The sequence below is a fragment of the Ambystoma mexicanum genome, chromosome 7q (assembly GCF_040938575.1).
Source record: "Ambystoma mexicanum isolate Mex_15411 chromosome 7q, UKY_AmexF1_1, whole genome shotgun sequence".
In the NCBI taxonomy this organism is placed as follows: Eukaryota; Metazoa; Chordata; class Amphibia; order Caudata; family Ambystomatidae; genus Ambystoma; species Ambystoma mexicanum.
In genome coordinates, this window is record NC_090941.1 from 133175260 (window position 1) to 133192205 (window position 16946).

The window sequence follows — 16946 nt, forward strand, 5'->3', positions numbered from 1 at the left end:
AGGGATTGGACTACCATCTAGTTAGGGGCCTCAGAAGGCGGACATATCACACGCATTGGTTCGCACTGCCTCTTTTCCTTCCCCTGCAGGTGGATAACATATTTCGTGCTGCTAATGCTGTGAAACTGTGTATTCTGTATATATATTGGGTGGATAGTGTATGTGTTGGTTTAATATCGTTGTATATTGCTGCTTTTACTGTAGTTATTAGTTTCAAGGCCTTATAATAAATGTGTATCTATTTTTGATATAAACAACTGTTTGGAGTAGTTTGTAAGCGCTCTTGCTTTGTGTGCTCATTGCGGGCTTTCAGTCACCCTCACCCCTCTTGAGACCTAGTCTTGACCGCCGCGATCGCTACCTTGATTGGTCTGGCTTGTCCAGAGGTTACCCTGTTCCAAGTAATTAGGTTGGCCTTCTGAACCTCTGCGCCACCAGGACAGAGTTCAGAAATCCGTCTTAACAAAATCATATATTGTTTTACAGTTATGTAAGCCATACAGCATGTGGGACACCTCTTCTTATCTACTGAACATCCATTATTACACTAAAAGTAATCCTGGGCCACCTATTCGACCCAAAATGGCAGTATATCCCTTATTACACATTTGACAACAATAGCACTCTATCAGTCACACACATCTAAACATCCAAACAAAGTCTCAAGTCATGGATGTTGAATATGTAAAACCCATAACCAATAGCTATATAGTGCATGGTACAAAGACTAACAAACACCTATCAGACTTTGCCAATCAAGACTCTAAGTAGCCAGTGTTATATGATAATGCAAATATGGTATCACAAAAACCAATCCATCTTCCAGAATCATTTAAAATGTCAACTATCCAGCACCGTCTGCTGATATCCTCATTTCTGTTGAAAGCATGATGATATAAGAAACAATGTTTTGTTCACATTTGATCATCTTTTAATTCTATGTTTCTAACTCCTAGGTGATGAGACAAGCGGCTCTGGAAGTGGAAGCGGTTGCACTGATGACATCTGCCCCACAGAGTTTGAGTTTGTTCCCACTGAAGCGGCCCCAGCGGAGCCAGATAGGAGAGAGGATGACGCATCTTCAGCATCCCAGAACAGTCAATCGCTTATAATGGTGTTTTCTATGTACATCATCCTCATGCTGCAGAGACAGTGGAGATAATCTTGAATCTTGCCTGAGAGAGACTGTGTTTTAGCTATGAGGACAGACAATTTCCTTTCTTTCTTACTTTATTGGACAAAAGACCGTTTCCCAATTGCGGACAGTTTTCTACTAGTAGAGAGCAGTGCTGAAACCTGCTTCAATTCCTGCTCTCCCAAAGAATACTAGGTGCCGGACAGTGCTGTTTCCCGTCTCCTTTAGAATTCTGCAAAACAACTTCTGGAGTGGTTCGTGCTCCAATCTCCCCTACACAAAAACCTCCCACCTATGATGATGCATATCTGCGAGAGGATCCCTACATTGTGCATTTTCGAAGAACAAACAATAGTATACAAATTGTTTTCTCTGTGTTTTTGACCCAAAACCAACAGTGCTATAATTCTAGAGCAAATCCTGATCAAGCAGAGTGAAACTGTTGTCTGTATACAATCCATCCATCATCAAAGACTTCCATAACACAACTTGAATCAGCTGAGGTGGCATTGCATGCTCCAGGGAGGCCAAGCACTACATACTCACAATGGAGTGCATTTAAATTACCAATAATGTTATTGCTTTTGAAGATTTCAAATCCAAGAAAATCTTAAACATAATTATGTATTGCATTTGATATCTGAAGGCAAGGAAAATCCCACAGGTATTAATTTGCATTAGAAAAGTATATCGTTCAAATCACATTTCAGTGGTGGCACTATTGTACCCTAAACTCTTTAGCATTTTATAATTGTTGTAACTGGGAATGTTTGCAGCCATTTTAATGCAGTTTGGTTATCCCTTATGAGCCACTCCTCCTCAAAGGGTTCTGCATAGGACACACTCTGTAGCAAGAAAATTCATGTTCGCTTTTACAAAACAATTGAAAATAATTATTGTTTGCTTATGTCTTGCACCTACTGTGTTAATTTTACAAGCAAAATGCAGTCCTTTAAAGGGCTGATAGCAATGATTAAATCATTACATTGGTTCCTCATACAGGTAAATCCTTTGTGTGAAGTGATGTCTATACCACAAGGGACTCATAAAGAATTCCAGCAAAAAAAATAGATATAAATTATAACAGTACATTTAAATTTATTTGACTTTTTTTAGTATTAGTATTATCATCTATTTTTATATATTGCTCATATCTAAGAATATATATATATAAACGACTTTAAACTCTAGATTTCAAGCTCAGGGTTGACGCAGCCCTGTAAAAAATGTGTTGTCAACCAGCTCTTCATTAGTCACTCTGCTGCTCTCAAAAGTGATTTCTTCAATGATTTTCGAATTCAATAAATGTGAAGAAGAAGAAAAGCCAATTTGAAGGTCAACCGTGCACTGTTGGGAAGGTTTTGTGAGAAGGCTAGGATGACCAGGTGACTCAATGTCTTCTTGATGCGATTCTTCCAGCCTCAAGCTTTAATTTAACAAACTCATGCATTCTGGCAGTTGTACTCTTAGTTAATTTCAGGCATGCATTTCTGAAGCACTTGATTCCAATGTTTTAGTACTTAAAAGCTGAAGGCTGAAAATGTTGTGCTCCAGTGACAAGAAATCATTTGGTTGCCCTAGAAAAGTCAATTGAAAATAATTGTATGTTTCTTGTTTTTGTGTGTGAATCATTGGTCCCTACTTAAGTTGTGTCTATTTTTCAAAATGCTGCCAATATATCTTGAAAACAATGCATATTCCCATGTAGATAACTGTAGATTTTTCAGATGTCCTGCATGGCAAAGCATCCAGCAAAACTGAAGCTGTGTCATTTCTATCACATATACAGGGCTGGTGCTACAAAAAGGCAATTACAAGCAGCTGCTCTGGGCATCACCACCAGCCTGAAGTCCTCAGGGGGAAACAATTCTGGTCCCAAGAACATCAAATCTAGACTCATTCTTATGGCACCTTAAATGGGAATTCCAATTCATTGCATTGGCAATTCCTCTAAAAATGTCTATACTTTACATTTATGATCTTGATGCTTATTGGTTCAGTGTTGGTTTTAGGACTGTAAAGATAGGCTATGGGAATGAAAGGTATATAGACATGGCAGATGTGAAATACGAGAGCTGCTTCCTGATCTCTGAGTGTAGCTGCTATGTTTACATTTAGTTCCTCAGTGGCAATGCGAGGCACCAGAAACTGTATTTGGCCTTGTCCTCAAATTTTACAAGATGTCACTGAACCTCTGTACAAAACAATTCAACTGGTCATTTCTAAATGGTTTCTACTGGATCCTGCTTCTGTCGCACAGGTTTTCAGATATCTTCTACATTACTATGAAGACCATTGAATTGATTCCAGATGCACTCATGATTCATGCTGTCCTAATGTTAGATTAAACTTATCTGATTTACAAAGAAGTTACTATGAGTACCTCTGACGTATTTGTAGTAAGTCATACTCAGTAAGAGTATGATTAACTCTTACTTACATAAGAGTTAATCATAGTAACCTCTTCATGAAATCAATTATCCTCTCTAAATTTAAATCAGGCATAAATCAGAGATACTCAAAGTAACTTCTTTGCGACCTTCCACCTATTGTTTTTTTGGGGATGGGGGAATGTATTCACCCTGCAGACTGTGCTTTGTATTTTGTCAGTCAGCAACAATCCATTTGCCACAACTGGGTCCAACTGGGTTTACTGTAGAGTACATCAACATATATATATACTATATGTGTAATGTCCAGAATATCTGAAGCCTAAATTGTACCCAGAATATCACAAATGTCATTGTGACCAGTGTCATCCCCATGACCATAGCTCATCTTTCATAACGTGAGATTGTAGGCTCTGATTTCTAAAGACTGCAGTATGGTGATGGATCTTGTTTGGAAACAGGTTGCATTGCTGCAATAGAACAAAGTACTTTATGATCAATAACGGTCCCAAATTCACCAATTTAAATGTAGCCTATTCGAATGAGACTTTGATGCTGCTTTGTTGCTTGACTCTAGGATTGCCTGCCCTGATCAAATACCATTAAATGAATGCTGTTGGTGAAATATCTTATGTATAGAACAATACGCTTTGAACTTTAATTTGTCATTTTGATTTAAGGCAGATTGTATGCATTCATGCCTCTCATTCCAAGTTGTCCTTGTCGGCCGAATTCCTATGAAGAAAAGTCCTTTTCACTAAGGTCAAAATGTCAAGATCAGAGAACAGTGTAACTACCAGCTACTGACTAATTGGCCTGCCTTCCTGTCTCTTTTTGTTCCAGCAATTGAAATGAAGAGTTTGTTTTTGTGTTTAATATTATCAGAGCATACCGAGCACAGCTGTAAAACGAGTGTACTTAAGGAGCTTCACATGCACACCTCTAAAGTATTAAGACACTGCTATTGAAAAACTGTATCATAGCAAAGCCTAGAACACAACGGCAACTGTATTCTTTTAATAAACTTCATGTTGCTTTCATAGTCTGAACTGTTTAAGCATCGCTTTAAGTTACTGTTTTGCTTCTTGACTTGTGCAATACCCACAAATAATTGGTTTTGGCTATTAGTCAGTTGTTTATCTTCCAACTTTTTGGAATCTAGAAATGTTGTGTGTGGAGGGTCAGTGGTTTGCTTAAAAACTATCAATAGGCTTTGTTTTCTAATTTCTGATTTTTATGTGTTTATGTATTGGGCATTTGTATGGCACCCATACCCGGGTGTTTCAATGTGCCATAAGACAAAGCGGGGGGAGAGGTGTTGGTGACATATGAATCACAAAGTAAAAAAACAAAAGGAAACAAAAACGGTTATATTGGCCTTGTGATAATCCTATCATGCAAGTGCAAGAACAAGGAGGTAAGTGCTTGTGGGGAGGGGGTAAGGGACAAGTGCAGCCGTGGGGAGCCCCGAAAGGAGAGGTGGGCAAGTGCTGAGCGGGCCAATGAGGCAAATGCCAAGGGGTCAAGGACGAAGGGAGGATGAGTGAAGTAGTCAGGGAGGAAAAGGTTTGGCTGGTCCGGGAAAGGGGGCATGAGGGCAAGTGCTGGCAAGGGATGTTGGGGATCCAGAGGGCAAGTGCTGGCAAGGGATGCTGGGGGGAGGGTTAAGGGGATCATCCAGCCCCTGAATGACTCTGAGGAGACCAGGTCCCAGTCGCAATGGCAGAGGGAGAGATTAGCACGGGAGGGGTAGAGGGAAGAAAGAGTAGAAAAGGAAAGTCTTTGGAAGTTTCTAGAACTGCAGAAGATCCATCTTATGTCTGAGACAGGGAGGAAGGTTGTTCCAGAGGGATGAGCCAGCCAAGGAAAGGGATCTACCTCCCACTCTCTGCTTGGAGAAATATTTGACCTGCAGAGAGTTGGAGCCAGAGGACCGAAGGACTCTAGCCGGGAGGTATTTAGGGAGGGAAAGCTGGATGTAAAGAGGTCCCAGGCCCCAGACAACCTTGTGGATGATGCAAAGGGTCTGAGTGTGATCCTTGCGGTCACCCGGAGGCAGTGGAGATGGAGAGATGTGGTCCCTGGGCTTGAGCCCAAGGATATGTCTCACAGTCCTATTTGGGATTAGTTGAAAGGGGCAAAGGGAGGAAGAAGGCAGATTGAGGAAGAGGATGTTGTAGTAGTCTAGCCTAGAGAGAACCAGGACCCTGGTGACATTGGGCTTCTGGGGGAAGGTGAAGAAAGGTAGAATGCCCCCCAGGATGTGCAGCTGAAAGTTGGACTTCTTGGCAAGGTCCGTGATGTGTGAAGAGAAGGAGAGAGAGGAGTCAAAGATGATCTCATGGTTTCTTTCCTCACAAATTGGTGAGGGGAGGAGACCCAATGAGCCTGGCCAGTGAGTGGGAGGGGAACAAGGAGCAGGCATCCCAATGAGAAGGATCTCTGTCTTACTGGCATTAAGGCAGAGATCATTGGCAGAGTACCATGCCTGAATAGCAGTCTGGCAGTCAGGAAAGAGTGAGGAGGCGGAGGAGGGAGACAATGGCAGCTTGAAAGATAGCTGTGTGACGTCTGCGTGATACTGGAAATGAGGGGAGAAGGCAGAGATCATGAGTGCCAGAGGGGCCAGGTAGATGTTGAAAAACCATGGTGATAGGAAAGAGCCCTGAGGGATGCCACAAGTAGAGAGTGAGGAGGAGGAGAGAAAAGAACCCATTTGTACTTGGGATGGTCTGTTTGAAAGGAAGGAGGAAAGCCATGCCCAGTGCCCTGTCCATGGTGCCTAGGATATCATGGAGACGGTTTATGAGGATAGAGCGGTTGACAGTGTCAAAGGCAGAAGTAAGATCGAGGTGGATCAGAAAAGAGGAAATGTTTGAGTCCAGATTAGAGAGTAGGTCTTCACGGGTGTTCAGAAGAGCAGTGTCCATGCCTCAGGCTGATCTGAAACCGGACTGGTAGTCATGGAGAAAGACAGCCAATTCGGTGTGGAGGGTGTGAGAAACCTGAAGGTGTCTCCCTACTTAGTCCCCGGGGATCTGTCATCCAGGTTGCCAGGACACGGCTATCGCTATTGGATCCAGTTCCTGGGGGTGGACCAGTGAGGGAGGATCACCTGGATGGGGGGTCCTCGGGGAGTGGGAGTGGGACACTGATGGGTGGGACGTGGTATTCCCCTTCCTTTGACATCTTTTCCCCCCTCCCCTCCCGTACGACATTCTAAACCACTGCCCCCCCTTTTCCAACATGAACACTTTTGCACAGCACAAAGAACAATGGACTAACACCAGAACTGTTTACCTGACATGTCCCAATACAAGGGTCAGGCAAAGTCAGGCCATTGATCACAATCGCACACACCTGATGGCTCTTTCCCTTTCCCACAGGGATAAAAGGTGGAGCCAGAGAGCACAGTACGGGCACAGCAGACAGCACCACGAGACAGTTAATCAGGCGCGGCAGTTCAGGAGAAGAAGAAAGGCAGCAGGAATTGAGAGGGTGGCGAGGAGAGAGGTGACTTTGCCTTTTTCGTCCCAGACCCACGAATCCTTTGTGGAAGAGAGCCTAAGACCGCAAGCAATAGCAGAAGTGTCTTGTAGCAGATGTCAATGGTACATGGGGCAAGCTTATGCCGATAAGCAGGACTTAGGGAAGCTCCCACGCCCATGGTACCGGCCTTGACTCCAGGAAAGCCAAAATCCAGGCAGTTCATCACAGCCAGTGAGTCAAGGGAGAATCAATAAGAACCGGGCTGTGTTGAATGAGAAGCATTAAGTGGCAAGTTAGAACCAAGTATAATGAACTATGTAAAGAACTGTAAAAAGTGTTAAGGGGAGGCCAGCTGACAGTAGAAAACAATCACCACGTGGGTGCTAATTCAAGAGACTCTGGTCTATCCCCATCAGAGCAAAACTAGGAGTACCAGAAGGGTGTGGCAGAGTCACTGAAAGAGTTCAAAGTGGTCATACAGGAGGTCTAGTAATCAAAAGACTTTGATCTACACCAGTGTGAAAGAACGTGAAATGAACCTTGCCATATGAGAAAGTAAGGGAAGTGAATCCTGCAGATACAAGCAAATGTGAAGTTGGCAAGAGTGAGCCTGACCAAGGGATGCTAATGCGAAGGGTGTAAGTCTAAAGTCCCAGGAAACAGTGTGTTGACAAGAGTGAACCCCACAGAGGGATGTCCACTAGAACTGTTTGAAAAGACATCAAGATTTATGAGCAAAGGAGAAGCCGTAGTGAACACAGAGAAGGAAGGTTGAAAGTAAAGAAGAGTCTGTGCCCAGAAGAGGGGGACCCAGAGGTGAAGCCATCACCCTACGTGAAAGTATGGTAAGCAATTGAGAAGGGTCATTACCCAGAAGTGGGGGACCCAGGGGTGAACCCATCACCCAGTGAAATTCTAATTGCTTGAGTAGATCCGACTAGTAGTGCGCTTCACGTCCTGAACTTATAGTCTGGCTTGCTGCACATCCAGAACCCAGAGTCTCTAATTCCAACCACAAAAGTAAACAGTGAAAGTGTAATGGTGAGTCTAGATTGTTGCCCTAGCCTAAGTAATCATTAGTGGAACGGTCATAAGTAAATTGAAAGAATAAAGAATTTTAATGATGAATTGTTGTCAATTTTTCTTGACAGTCAAACATTTCAGCCCTTCAGCCAACAAGTGTTTCGACAAATTGTCTTTGTCAAGGCTGATCAGTGGACATTTAGCATATACACACATTGATTGTATTCACATAGAAAATGAAACAAAAATCATCAATGCATACCAATTTCGGGGTTAAGGGAGGGTGGGGACAGAGATGGCGGCAAGTGGACAAGGGGAGTAGAATTAGTTGCATTGACATAGGCAATCACCTTACAATTATTAACATGTTTCATGCAAAACATATGCAGTTCGGTATTATGCAATAATTATTTTGGTCTAGTGGAAAAAGAGGTCACAGATTGTGCTAAGTATATTGAAATGATATTTTATTTATATTGCGCTCATACACAGGTGTTTATTGCACCAAGATGTGGAGGAAGAAACAACCAGAAAGTCCTATATCTAGTGTCATGCCTGCGCCATAGGCGCATACATTTACGATCAATATGGACTTTATTTTCCATTTGCGAGACTTTGGTGCTTTTCTATTTTTCCCAAAAAACTACACTTACCACAATGCACTTGGCTATAACCATCTTTTCCTGGCCATTCCTATTCACCATCTTCGGAACTACAATCCCCAGAAGCCCGAGGGATCTCCTCTGCTTCCACCAGCTCAGGAACAGAGAGGGAGGTGGCCGATTGTTTGCAGGTGTGCTGATCCAGGTGCATCCAATTAGCCTGCATCTGTGCTGGGCAGGGCAGTATAAAAGCTGCTGCCTGCAGGGGCTCAGTCTCTTGCATTAGGAGTCTTTCCGGCACCTTGTTGCTTCGAGCTACGGATCTTGTATGCGGTTCCTCCTTACTCCGGCTTTGGATCCAGTGCCCTGCTGGGCTCTCTACATTGCAGCTGATCACGCTCTGCTGCTTTCCTGCCTCCGCCTGTGCCCTTCCGGGTTTCTGCCTTGCAGCCGATCATGCTCCGCTGCTACCTTCCGCCCTGGTCTTCCAGATTCCTGCCCTGCAACCTGCCTCACTCCAGCTGCCTACAGCCCTTTTCCTCTGGGCTCCCTGCTCTGCAGCCTGCCTCACTCCGGCTGCCTACAGCCCTTGTCCTCTGGGCTCCCTGCTCTGCAGCCTGCCTCACTCCGGCTGCCTACAGCCCTTGTCCTCTGGGCTCCCTGCTCTGCAGCCTGCCTCACTCCAGCTGCCTACAGCCCTTGTCCTCTGGGCTCCCTGCTCTGTAGCCTGCCTCACTCCGGCTGCCTACAGCCCTTGTCCTCTGGGCTCCCTGCTCTGTAGCCTGCCTCACTCCGGCTGCCTACAGCCCTTGTCCTCTGGGCTTCCTACCTTGCAGCTTACAGTCCTCTGCAGCCTTCTACAGTCAGCGGCCCTGCTCCTCTGAGCTTACTCCTTGCTGCCCGGTCCTTCTGGCTCCTTGCCGCACAGCCTGCTTCTCTCCGCTACCAACAGCCCTTGTACTCGGGGCTTCCTACCTTACAGCCGATCACGCTCCGCTGCTTGCTACCTACCTTGGTCCGCTGGGTTCTCAGCCTAGCAGCCCTCTACAGTCCTCTGCAGCCTTCTACGGTCAGCGACCCTGCCCCCAGGGCTCACTCCTTGCTGCCCGGCCCTTCTGGGCTCCTTGTCGTGCAGCCTGCTTTACTCCGCTGCCCTAAGCCCTTTTCCTCTGGGCTCTCTACCTTACAGCCCTGCTCCTGTGGGCTTGCTCATTGCTTTCCTGCTCCTCTGAGCTCTCAACCTTGTTCCTTACTGTCCTCTGCTATCCAATCCTGTTACACGACTTTCCCTTCATTTCCTTCTGCTGGTTTGCTATCAACTTTCTTTTCCTGGATTTGTCTGTAAGTATCTTCTCTTGTACTGTTTGTAGACCCTTGTGTACAGAGCTTGTCTGTTGGTTTCCATCAGGCAACCTCTGCCCCTTCCCTTGTCTTGTTTCTACGTTACAGACACCCATAGCTGTTGTTCCAAGCCATGAGCAAACAGCGTGGGTGTCTGTTATAGCAAACTGTGCAGAAGGCTAAAGTTTTTCCTAAGGTCCGTGGAATACTCTTTTCCTATATCTGCATACACCCCTAGAGAAAATCCATTCTGTCGTACTTTATTCCTTGCTACACTTGATTACTCTTCGTCCTCATTACTTTCAGCTGTGTTTGTACTTATCTGTCCACCTTACTTCGGCACAACCACCCGAAACCCTTCCTGGGTGTCCTGTGCCTCTCTTTATAGGGTGTCATCCCGTGACATCTAGAGATGCCACCAAATAGTGATTTGTGCATTCAGAACAATTCAAAAATAACTTTTTAATTGGAGTAAAACAGTCGGTGAGCTAGCATTAAGGCCATATTAACGTGACTGTGAGTATAAATATGATAAATTAGTACAAGGTTCACTTGGGTAGTGAGGGAGAACTTCTTAGAACAAACCAAACTCACCAGTGATGAGTTCTTGAAAGACCTGCAAAATACATGCAGGGATAAAACAGGGGTAAGAACCCAGAGGTTAATACATCTCTTGTGTACGAAATACGGGATTCAATAGACGCTAACCTGGATGGTCTGGTTTCAGACTCTATCTCTTAAAGGTGGTAGATTTTTCAGCTCTGGTGTGGTTCTGTGTTTGAAAATGGGAGATGCGCTAGAATATCTAGATAAACCCAATGCATGAGTAATAATCTTAGGTAGAGCGAGAGATGAGGTTGATTAGTACTTACCACTCACTTATGTTAAATCAGTTCAACAAGGATTTTCAAGTGTGCAGCGGCTGTGTAACAATTATGTGTCCATTTAATGGGTTAATAGAGTGATTAATATTGTATGTAAATGCATGGCTAGCAAAAAGTGTGTCTACAGATATAGGGTTGTCTGCTTGCCAATAAGATTTCTCTTGGAAGCACATAGAAAGTAAGTGTTACTGCAAAACGCGGCACTAATACACAATGTTTTGAGTTACTCTAGACAAGTCCTGTGTGCCTGGCAAGCTTTTGAAAATAATGCTTACAGTCATGGCACAGATGCAGTTGAATTGCGTGTGCCCGGAAGAGTCCAAGCATCTGCTGACACAAATGGTATGCTGCTAAAGGTGGCAATTTGCTTACCTAATGGGAAGCAGTGTGTCCCTTGGATTGCTTGTCGGCTTTTGCGCGTGGTCATATGTGCTCTGATACTGGTTAAATGTTATCTTGTTGTCGGGAAATTGATCGTGCACCACCGTGCCTGTGAAGCGGCACGTTATATTCGTGTGGTTGCGTCAAGATGTAAATATTTACATTTGCTCACTGAATCTGGTGAGCAGCATGTATTCTATGCTTGGAAATGAAAAAAGAAGTAGCAATTCAAAGCAGTATGTAACGATGTCTGTGCATGGAGGCTAAAACTGAAAGGATTGCCAGATTGGCCCGTGAGACAAAATTTCAGAATAACAATAGGGGATGAATAGATAAACCTGTAAATAATGCAAAATAATACTTGAAAGAAAAGCTATGGCCCATATTGAAGCACATGTGCAATGATTGAATGTCTGTGTCAATACAACTAATTCTACACCCCTGGTCCACTTGCCACCATCTCTGTCCCCGCCATCCCTAAACCCCGAAATTGGTATGTATTGATGATTTTTGTTTAATTTTTTAACTATGTGAACACAATCAATATGCGCATATGCTCAATTTCCACTGATCAGCCCTGACAAAGACAATTTGTCGAAACACGTATTGGCTAAAGGGCTCAAATGTTTGACGGTCAAGAAGAATTGACAACAATTAATCATTAAAATTCTTTATTCTTTTAATTTCCCTATGACTACTACACTGATGATTACTTAGGCCATCACCCAGTGAACACTGGAAACAAACTTTCATTTGATAAAGGAACTTTATTTTGGAACCAGAGAGACCCTCGAAAGCGAGAAAACATAGCTATCCGGTGTCTTGATGTCATTAAAGAACTTTCCAGAGATTTGCGCCCAGAAGAGGGGAATCCCAGGGTGAAAGACGTCACCCAAAGCCCATGGAAAGTTTGTTAGTTGAATACGTCAGGTCCTTGGAGGCAAGAGACTTTCAAGAAAACAAGACTTGGCCATCAACGCCCCTGATGGCTGAAAGCCTGAGTCTGTACTGTGCTCCAAGCTCCCATTTTACCCCATGTCCAATAAGTGGGGAAGGGAGACGTAAACTACCGCATCCTGACATGTTATTTGAGAACACTTTTTTCTTTTCTTGAGAAATATTCCACACCCCTTTTTGTATTAGTTGTGAGGTTTGGCAATAGGTTTCTTGGTATAGGCCCTTTTTATTTTAACACCACTAGGACTGCCTTATTTTTCATTTGTTCATCAACACTTGCTCCCATCTTAGATATAGGTTTAGATTAGGCGTTTTTCCAACCTGCAAACAGCATTCATTGTTCAATAAACACCCTTGAACTTTGATCACTTGTGTCTGTCTTGCTTATTGTCACCATGAGTTCCTCACAAGGGTCAGATGGAGGATGACCAGCCATTCCATGAGTTTGCACAAGAAACGGGTGATAGCGATAAGGCAGTAGTTAGCGGGCAAGAGGGGTCAGCAGACAGCTTTTTTAGGAGAGGGTGCACAAGATAGCGCTTCAGGGGTTGAGGGAAGGAGCCAGAAGCAAATGAGTGGTTGCAGAGGTTGGCCAAGGCTGGGGCGAGAGAAGCGATGTTGTCCTTGATAGTTCTGGAAGAGCACGGGAGCACCTGTTTAGAGAAGACTTTCATAGAGCGGACAACTCTAGAGATCTCATCTGGTGCAATGATTACGATGACAAAAAGTGTTCTCATTGCACCAAACATGAACACATCTTTGCAGTCTACAATTTGATTGGCTCATAGTTTTTATGAACTTGCCAGTTCCCTCTTCTCAAGACATTATTACTGATGCTACGTATCCCAGCTCAACCATGGTACATATGATTTTCATTTAAAAACAAAAAAAATAAAATCACAAAACAGCAATTTGCCCTAAGATGCTTCCGATCCTAGCTCCACCATTGTTCATGATTTTCCTTTTAATAACAATAAAAATAGAATCAGAAAACAGCAATATGCCTTAAGTTGCTATTTAGCCTAACTCAACCATTGTTCGTGTGGGTTTTGTTTAAAAAAAAAATGAAAGACTCACAAAACAACAATTTGCCTCACGCTGACACAGAATTACTAAATCAGTTCCATAAAAGTGTGTTGAAAGATTGTAGTTACCTATGTGTGTTGTTTACTGACGGTTAGCGGTTGTTGTTTCTTTTCCAGTAAGATCATTGTGGTGGGAAAGTTATGATATTTTATGATGTACTTTAAAATGTCATGACACATTTAAGGTGGCACTGGGGTATGGTGATGGTGCAACTAAAATTCAATTTGGGTTATATTTGACTTTTGCTATACGATTTATGGAATACACCTGTGTGGACGTAAATGTACATGTACATTATCCTTGTTTGATTAGCAAAAAGATAACACAAGCTAAAACCAAAATAAAGTGAAATGAAAGAAAGAGAATTATTCGTTGACTAAGAAATAATTCTTTCAATGAAGTAAGTTGACATAGTCTTAGTGAAAAAGATCTTAAAGTAGGTAGTAAGTTCAAGGTGATATAAATGTTTAGATTATCATCCACATACATTTTTGTTTCTTTACTGTAATTTTCCATCAACGGGCAAGTCTTTACTGTCATTCTCCAACTAACGCACAACAAATACTACAAGAAGATATGTAGAGAAACAGGCTGTGTAGCCATTTTAGTGAGGAGAGGGTGGGACTGTTTTTTTGTCTTGAGGTCTAGCAATAGATTGATCATTTCCCTGGTGTCACACTATGGTATTTGGTGTGTAGTATTGATGATGTCACCAAGATGACAACCAAGGAAGTACAGACATATTTTAATAGCTCTGGTATTTATGTACATATTTGAAGTTTTAAGTACTCTTTTGAGAGATTATTTCTGGCCTACATTAATTGTTCTACCAACATTTAATCTAAAGTCAATGGTGTCTCAAAAATGCCCACATTTGCAGTACAGGTATGTAATTACAACATTCATTTTTTTGATTGATTCATTTTTATCATCCTTTTCAAGAACAAATGTTTGATTGCTATGGAAGTTATAACGCAGATAGATGAACTATCCTCGTCCCAAGAAAAGTTACAGACTTTTATTTGTATTTATTGTGTTAGCACCAACACATGGTGGCTTTAGTTCAAAACCCCATATCTACTGAAAATCTGCTTGATGCTGTCAGAATTTGAAATTAGTGTGAAGACACTGATTATAAACACCTTACAGAATACTTCAAAATTACAACTGCAGAATAATTAAACCAATGTATACATTCCAATTGCAGTCCTTTAGGAAGAAATGTACACACAAAAGTAATCTTGAAAGACTGCAACCAGATACAAAATAAAATGGCAGAACATGAAGATGCTGGTGAGAGCTCAGTGAGCAGGAATGACCTTCTTCGTACAAGATCCAAACGTACACAATTACAAAAAAGGCCTGCTTCTTTTGCGATAGACCCGAAGCTAGGGGGCAAACATTGCACACTGTTTGCCATGAATATGTGGGTCAGATGATGTATGATATTGAGTTTATTGAGTGAAAACAGGGAATGGAGACAGAGGTTGGGTGGGCACCTTAGTACATAAGAGGCTCATCTATATATGGCATAGTATTTTTAAAACATGCAGTCCTAAAAATGTATACAATGTCTTGCAAAGTGCAGAAAAACCTCCTGAAACACAACCGGAAGTTCCAGACTGTCCAAGTGAGGTAGACTGTTTATTAGAGTTCCTTTTGGAAGGTCGTGTTGTCAAAATGGTGGTTAATGGTGGAAACTACAAGGAAATCTTTTACTTAAAATGTGGTCAAAAGAGTTATATGAAATCGAGAAAATCCCTAAAAATAATATTGAAAATCAATTTTTTTGCCAATGGTGTAGCATTCTGCAGTCCTTTCTCCACGAACAAATCACAGCATATTTCTTTGAAATAAGTTGACGATACTGTGTTTTCGCAGAAGCAAGTTCCAACATAAGTTCAAATATGAAGGTTCTGTGTAAGGCTGCAGAATTACTACAGAAAATCATCCTGGCAGACGAAAAGTTGAAATTCACAGGTTCCAGCACAAAAGTGTTATCCATTTTCAAATGCTGTATAGGTGGGAGACACATGTTTGGTAGCTTAAAAAACATTTGAACCAGAAGGCTGCTGCTTGCTCACAAACATTTATGTTTGAGTACCTAACACAAAAACAGGCCTCATATGATGCCTTAACTTCAGTAAAGTTAAGACACACAAGTAAACTTCCCCTTCAGGTTGTTGTTGGCCTTGTAATGCATTTCAAAACTCTCTGGTGCAGCGTATGCATGGCCTGGGTTCCTCGATCGACTATGATAAATTTTGCCAGATTTATATAGCTTCTGCTAATTAAGATAAAAGAAACATATATGTACAACTGAACCTTGCAAAAGGAAGATGCAAGTAGTGTGCCGCAGATAATTTGGACCTCCTTCGAAGACCCACCTGATGGTAACGAAACCCTTTATCAAACTGTGATGACTCATTATCAAGAATGTCATGTCATGACAAAGATAAATCACAGTCCATGACATTGTAAGATACAAGCATGCAGAATTGTTCTCTAAAGGAAGTACCCTGCTACATGACAGACGTCATCTCACAAAGGGGCCGATTCATGGAACAAACGTGTGCCGAAAATCCCAGCGCAAGCAGGTGCAAGGTGGCGCAAGCATGAGAAATCAAGCGCACGCGCGCGATTCAAGGAAGGCGCTGCGCTTGTTTCCCGCTGGTTGTGCGCCAAATCCATGCATGTCGCACACGGGCACACACGTCATCAAACGGCGTGCGCTACGCGCACAGCAAAAGCGCACACAGCACGGCGGACACAACAAAAGTGGGCGGAACAGTGGGCGTAACACGCGGAATAGGGAACAACGCGTGAAAAAGAAGACGTAACTGGGGAAGTACTGCAGGGAACTACACGGAGCGCCCACACGCACGCGAACAACCCGTATTCATGGATTCGAATACGGGAAACCCACACACGGCAAAAGATGCGCACAGGCGTCAACGCGTCCGCCACACGAAGGCAGGCGGAAGCGTCCCCGCGCACAGTATAAAAGTGCGTGCAAACAACAAACACGAATATACAGCTACGATGAATGCCCCATTTGTCGCAGCACTGATCGTGGGACACCGCAGGAGGAGGAGAATAGCCAGGGCACGCATTTTCTCACCACGGACAAGCCTTTTTGGGATGCCTGACGACCAGATCTACGGCAGGTATAGGTTTCCACCCCATATCATCCTAGACTTGGTCAGGGAGTGGGAAGATGACCTTACATCCCCCACCCTTTGCTCCCAAGCATTGAGCCCCTTGGAGAAGGTGCTCAATGTCCTGCATTTTTTGGCCACTGGGTCATTTCAGCAGACTACTGCCATAGTGGGGGGGGTCTCACTGGCCACGCAGTCAACACCAGTCAACGCAGTCAACACCAGGTCTTGGCAATCATGACAACGCGCCCCTCAGTCCGCAGGCACATATATATGCCCAGAACACCCGCAGAAAGGCAGGCCGTTGTCCTAGATTTTTACATGGTGGCACACTTCCCCAAAGTGCTCGGTGCCATAGATTGCACCCATGTGGCCCTACGTCCACCTAGGGCCACTGAGCGCATCTACCGAAACCGCAAGCACTGGCATTCCATCAATGTACAGATGGTATGCGATGCAAAGGGAATCATCACCTCTGTCTATGCAAACTACCCTGGCTC

The 16946-nt window shown here is 43.4% G+C and overlaps 1 protein-coding gene across 2 annotated transcripts in view; it reads left to right on the forward strand.

Moving 5' to 3' along the window:
- GPC6 (glypican 6) overlaps window positions 1-4570 on the forward strand; it is a 3633782-nt gene extending 3629212 nt beyond the window's left edge. For both annotated transcript variants that reach the window (XM_069639953.1, XM_069639952.1), the window contains one exon: window positions 957-4570. In XM_069639953.1, coding sequence (XP_069496054.1) covers window positions 957-1162 — 206 coding nt within the window. In that variant the 3' untranslated portion in view covers window positions 1163-4570. The remainder of the gene's footprint in view (window positions 1-956) is intronic.
- Window positions 4571-16946: the final 12376 nt, after the last annotated feature.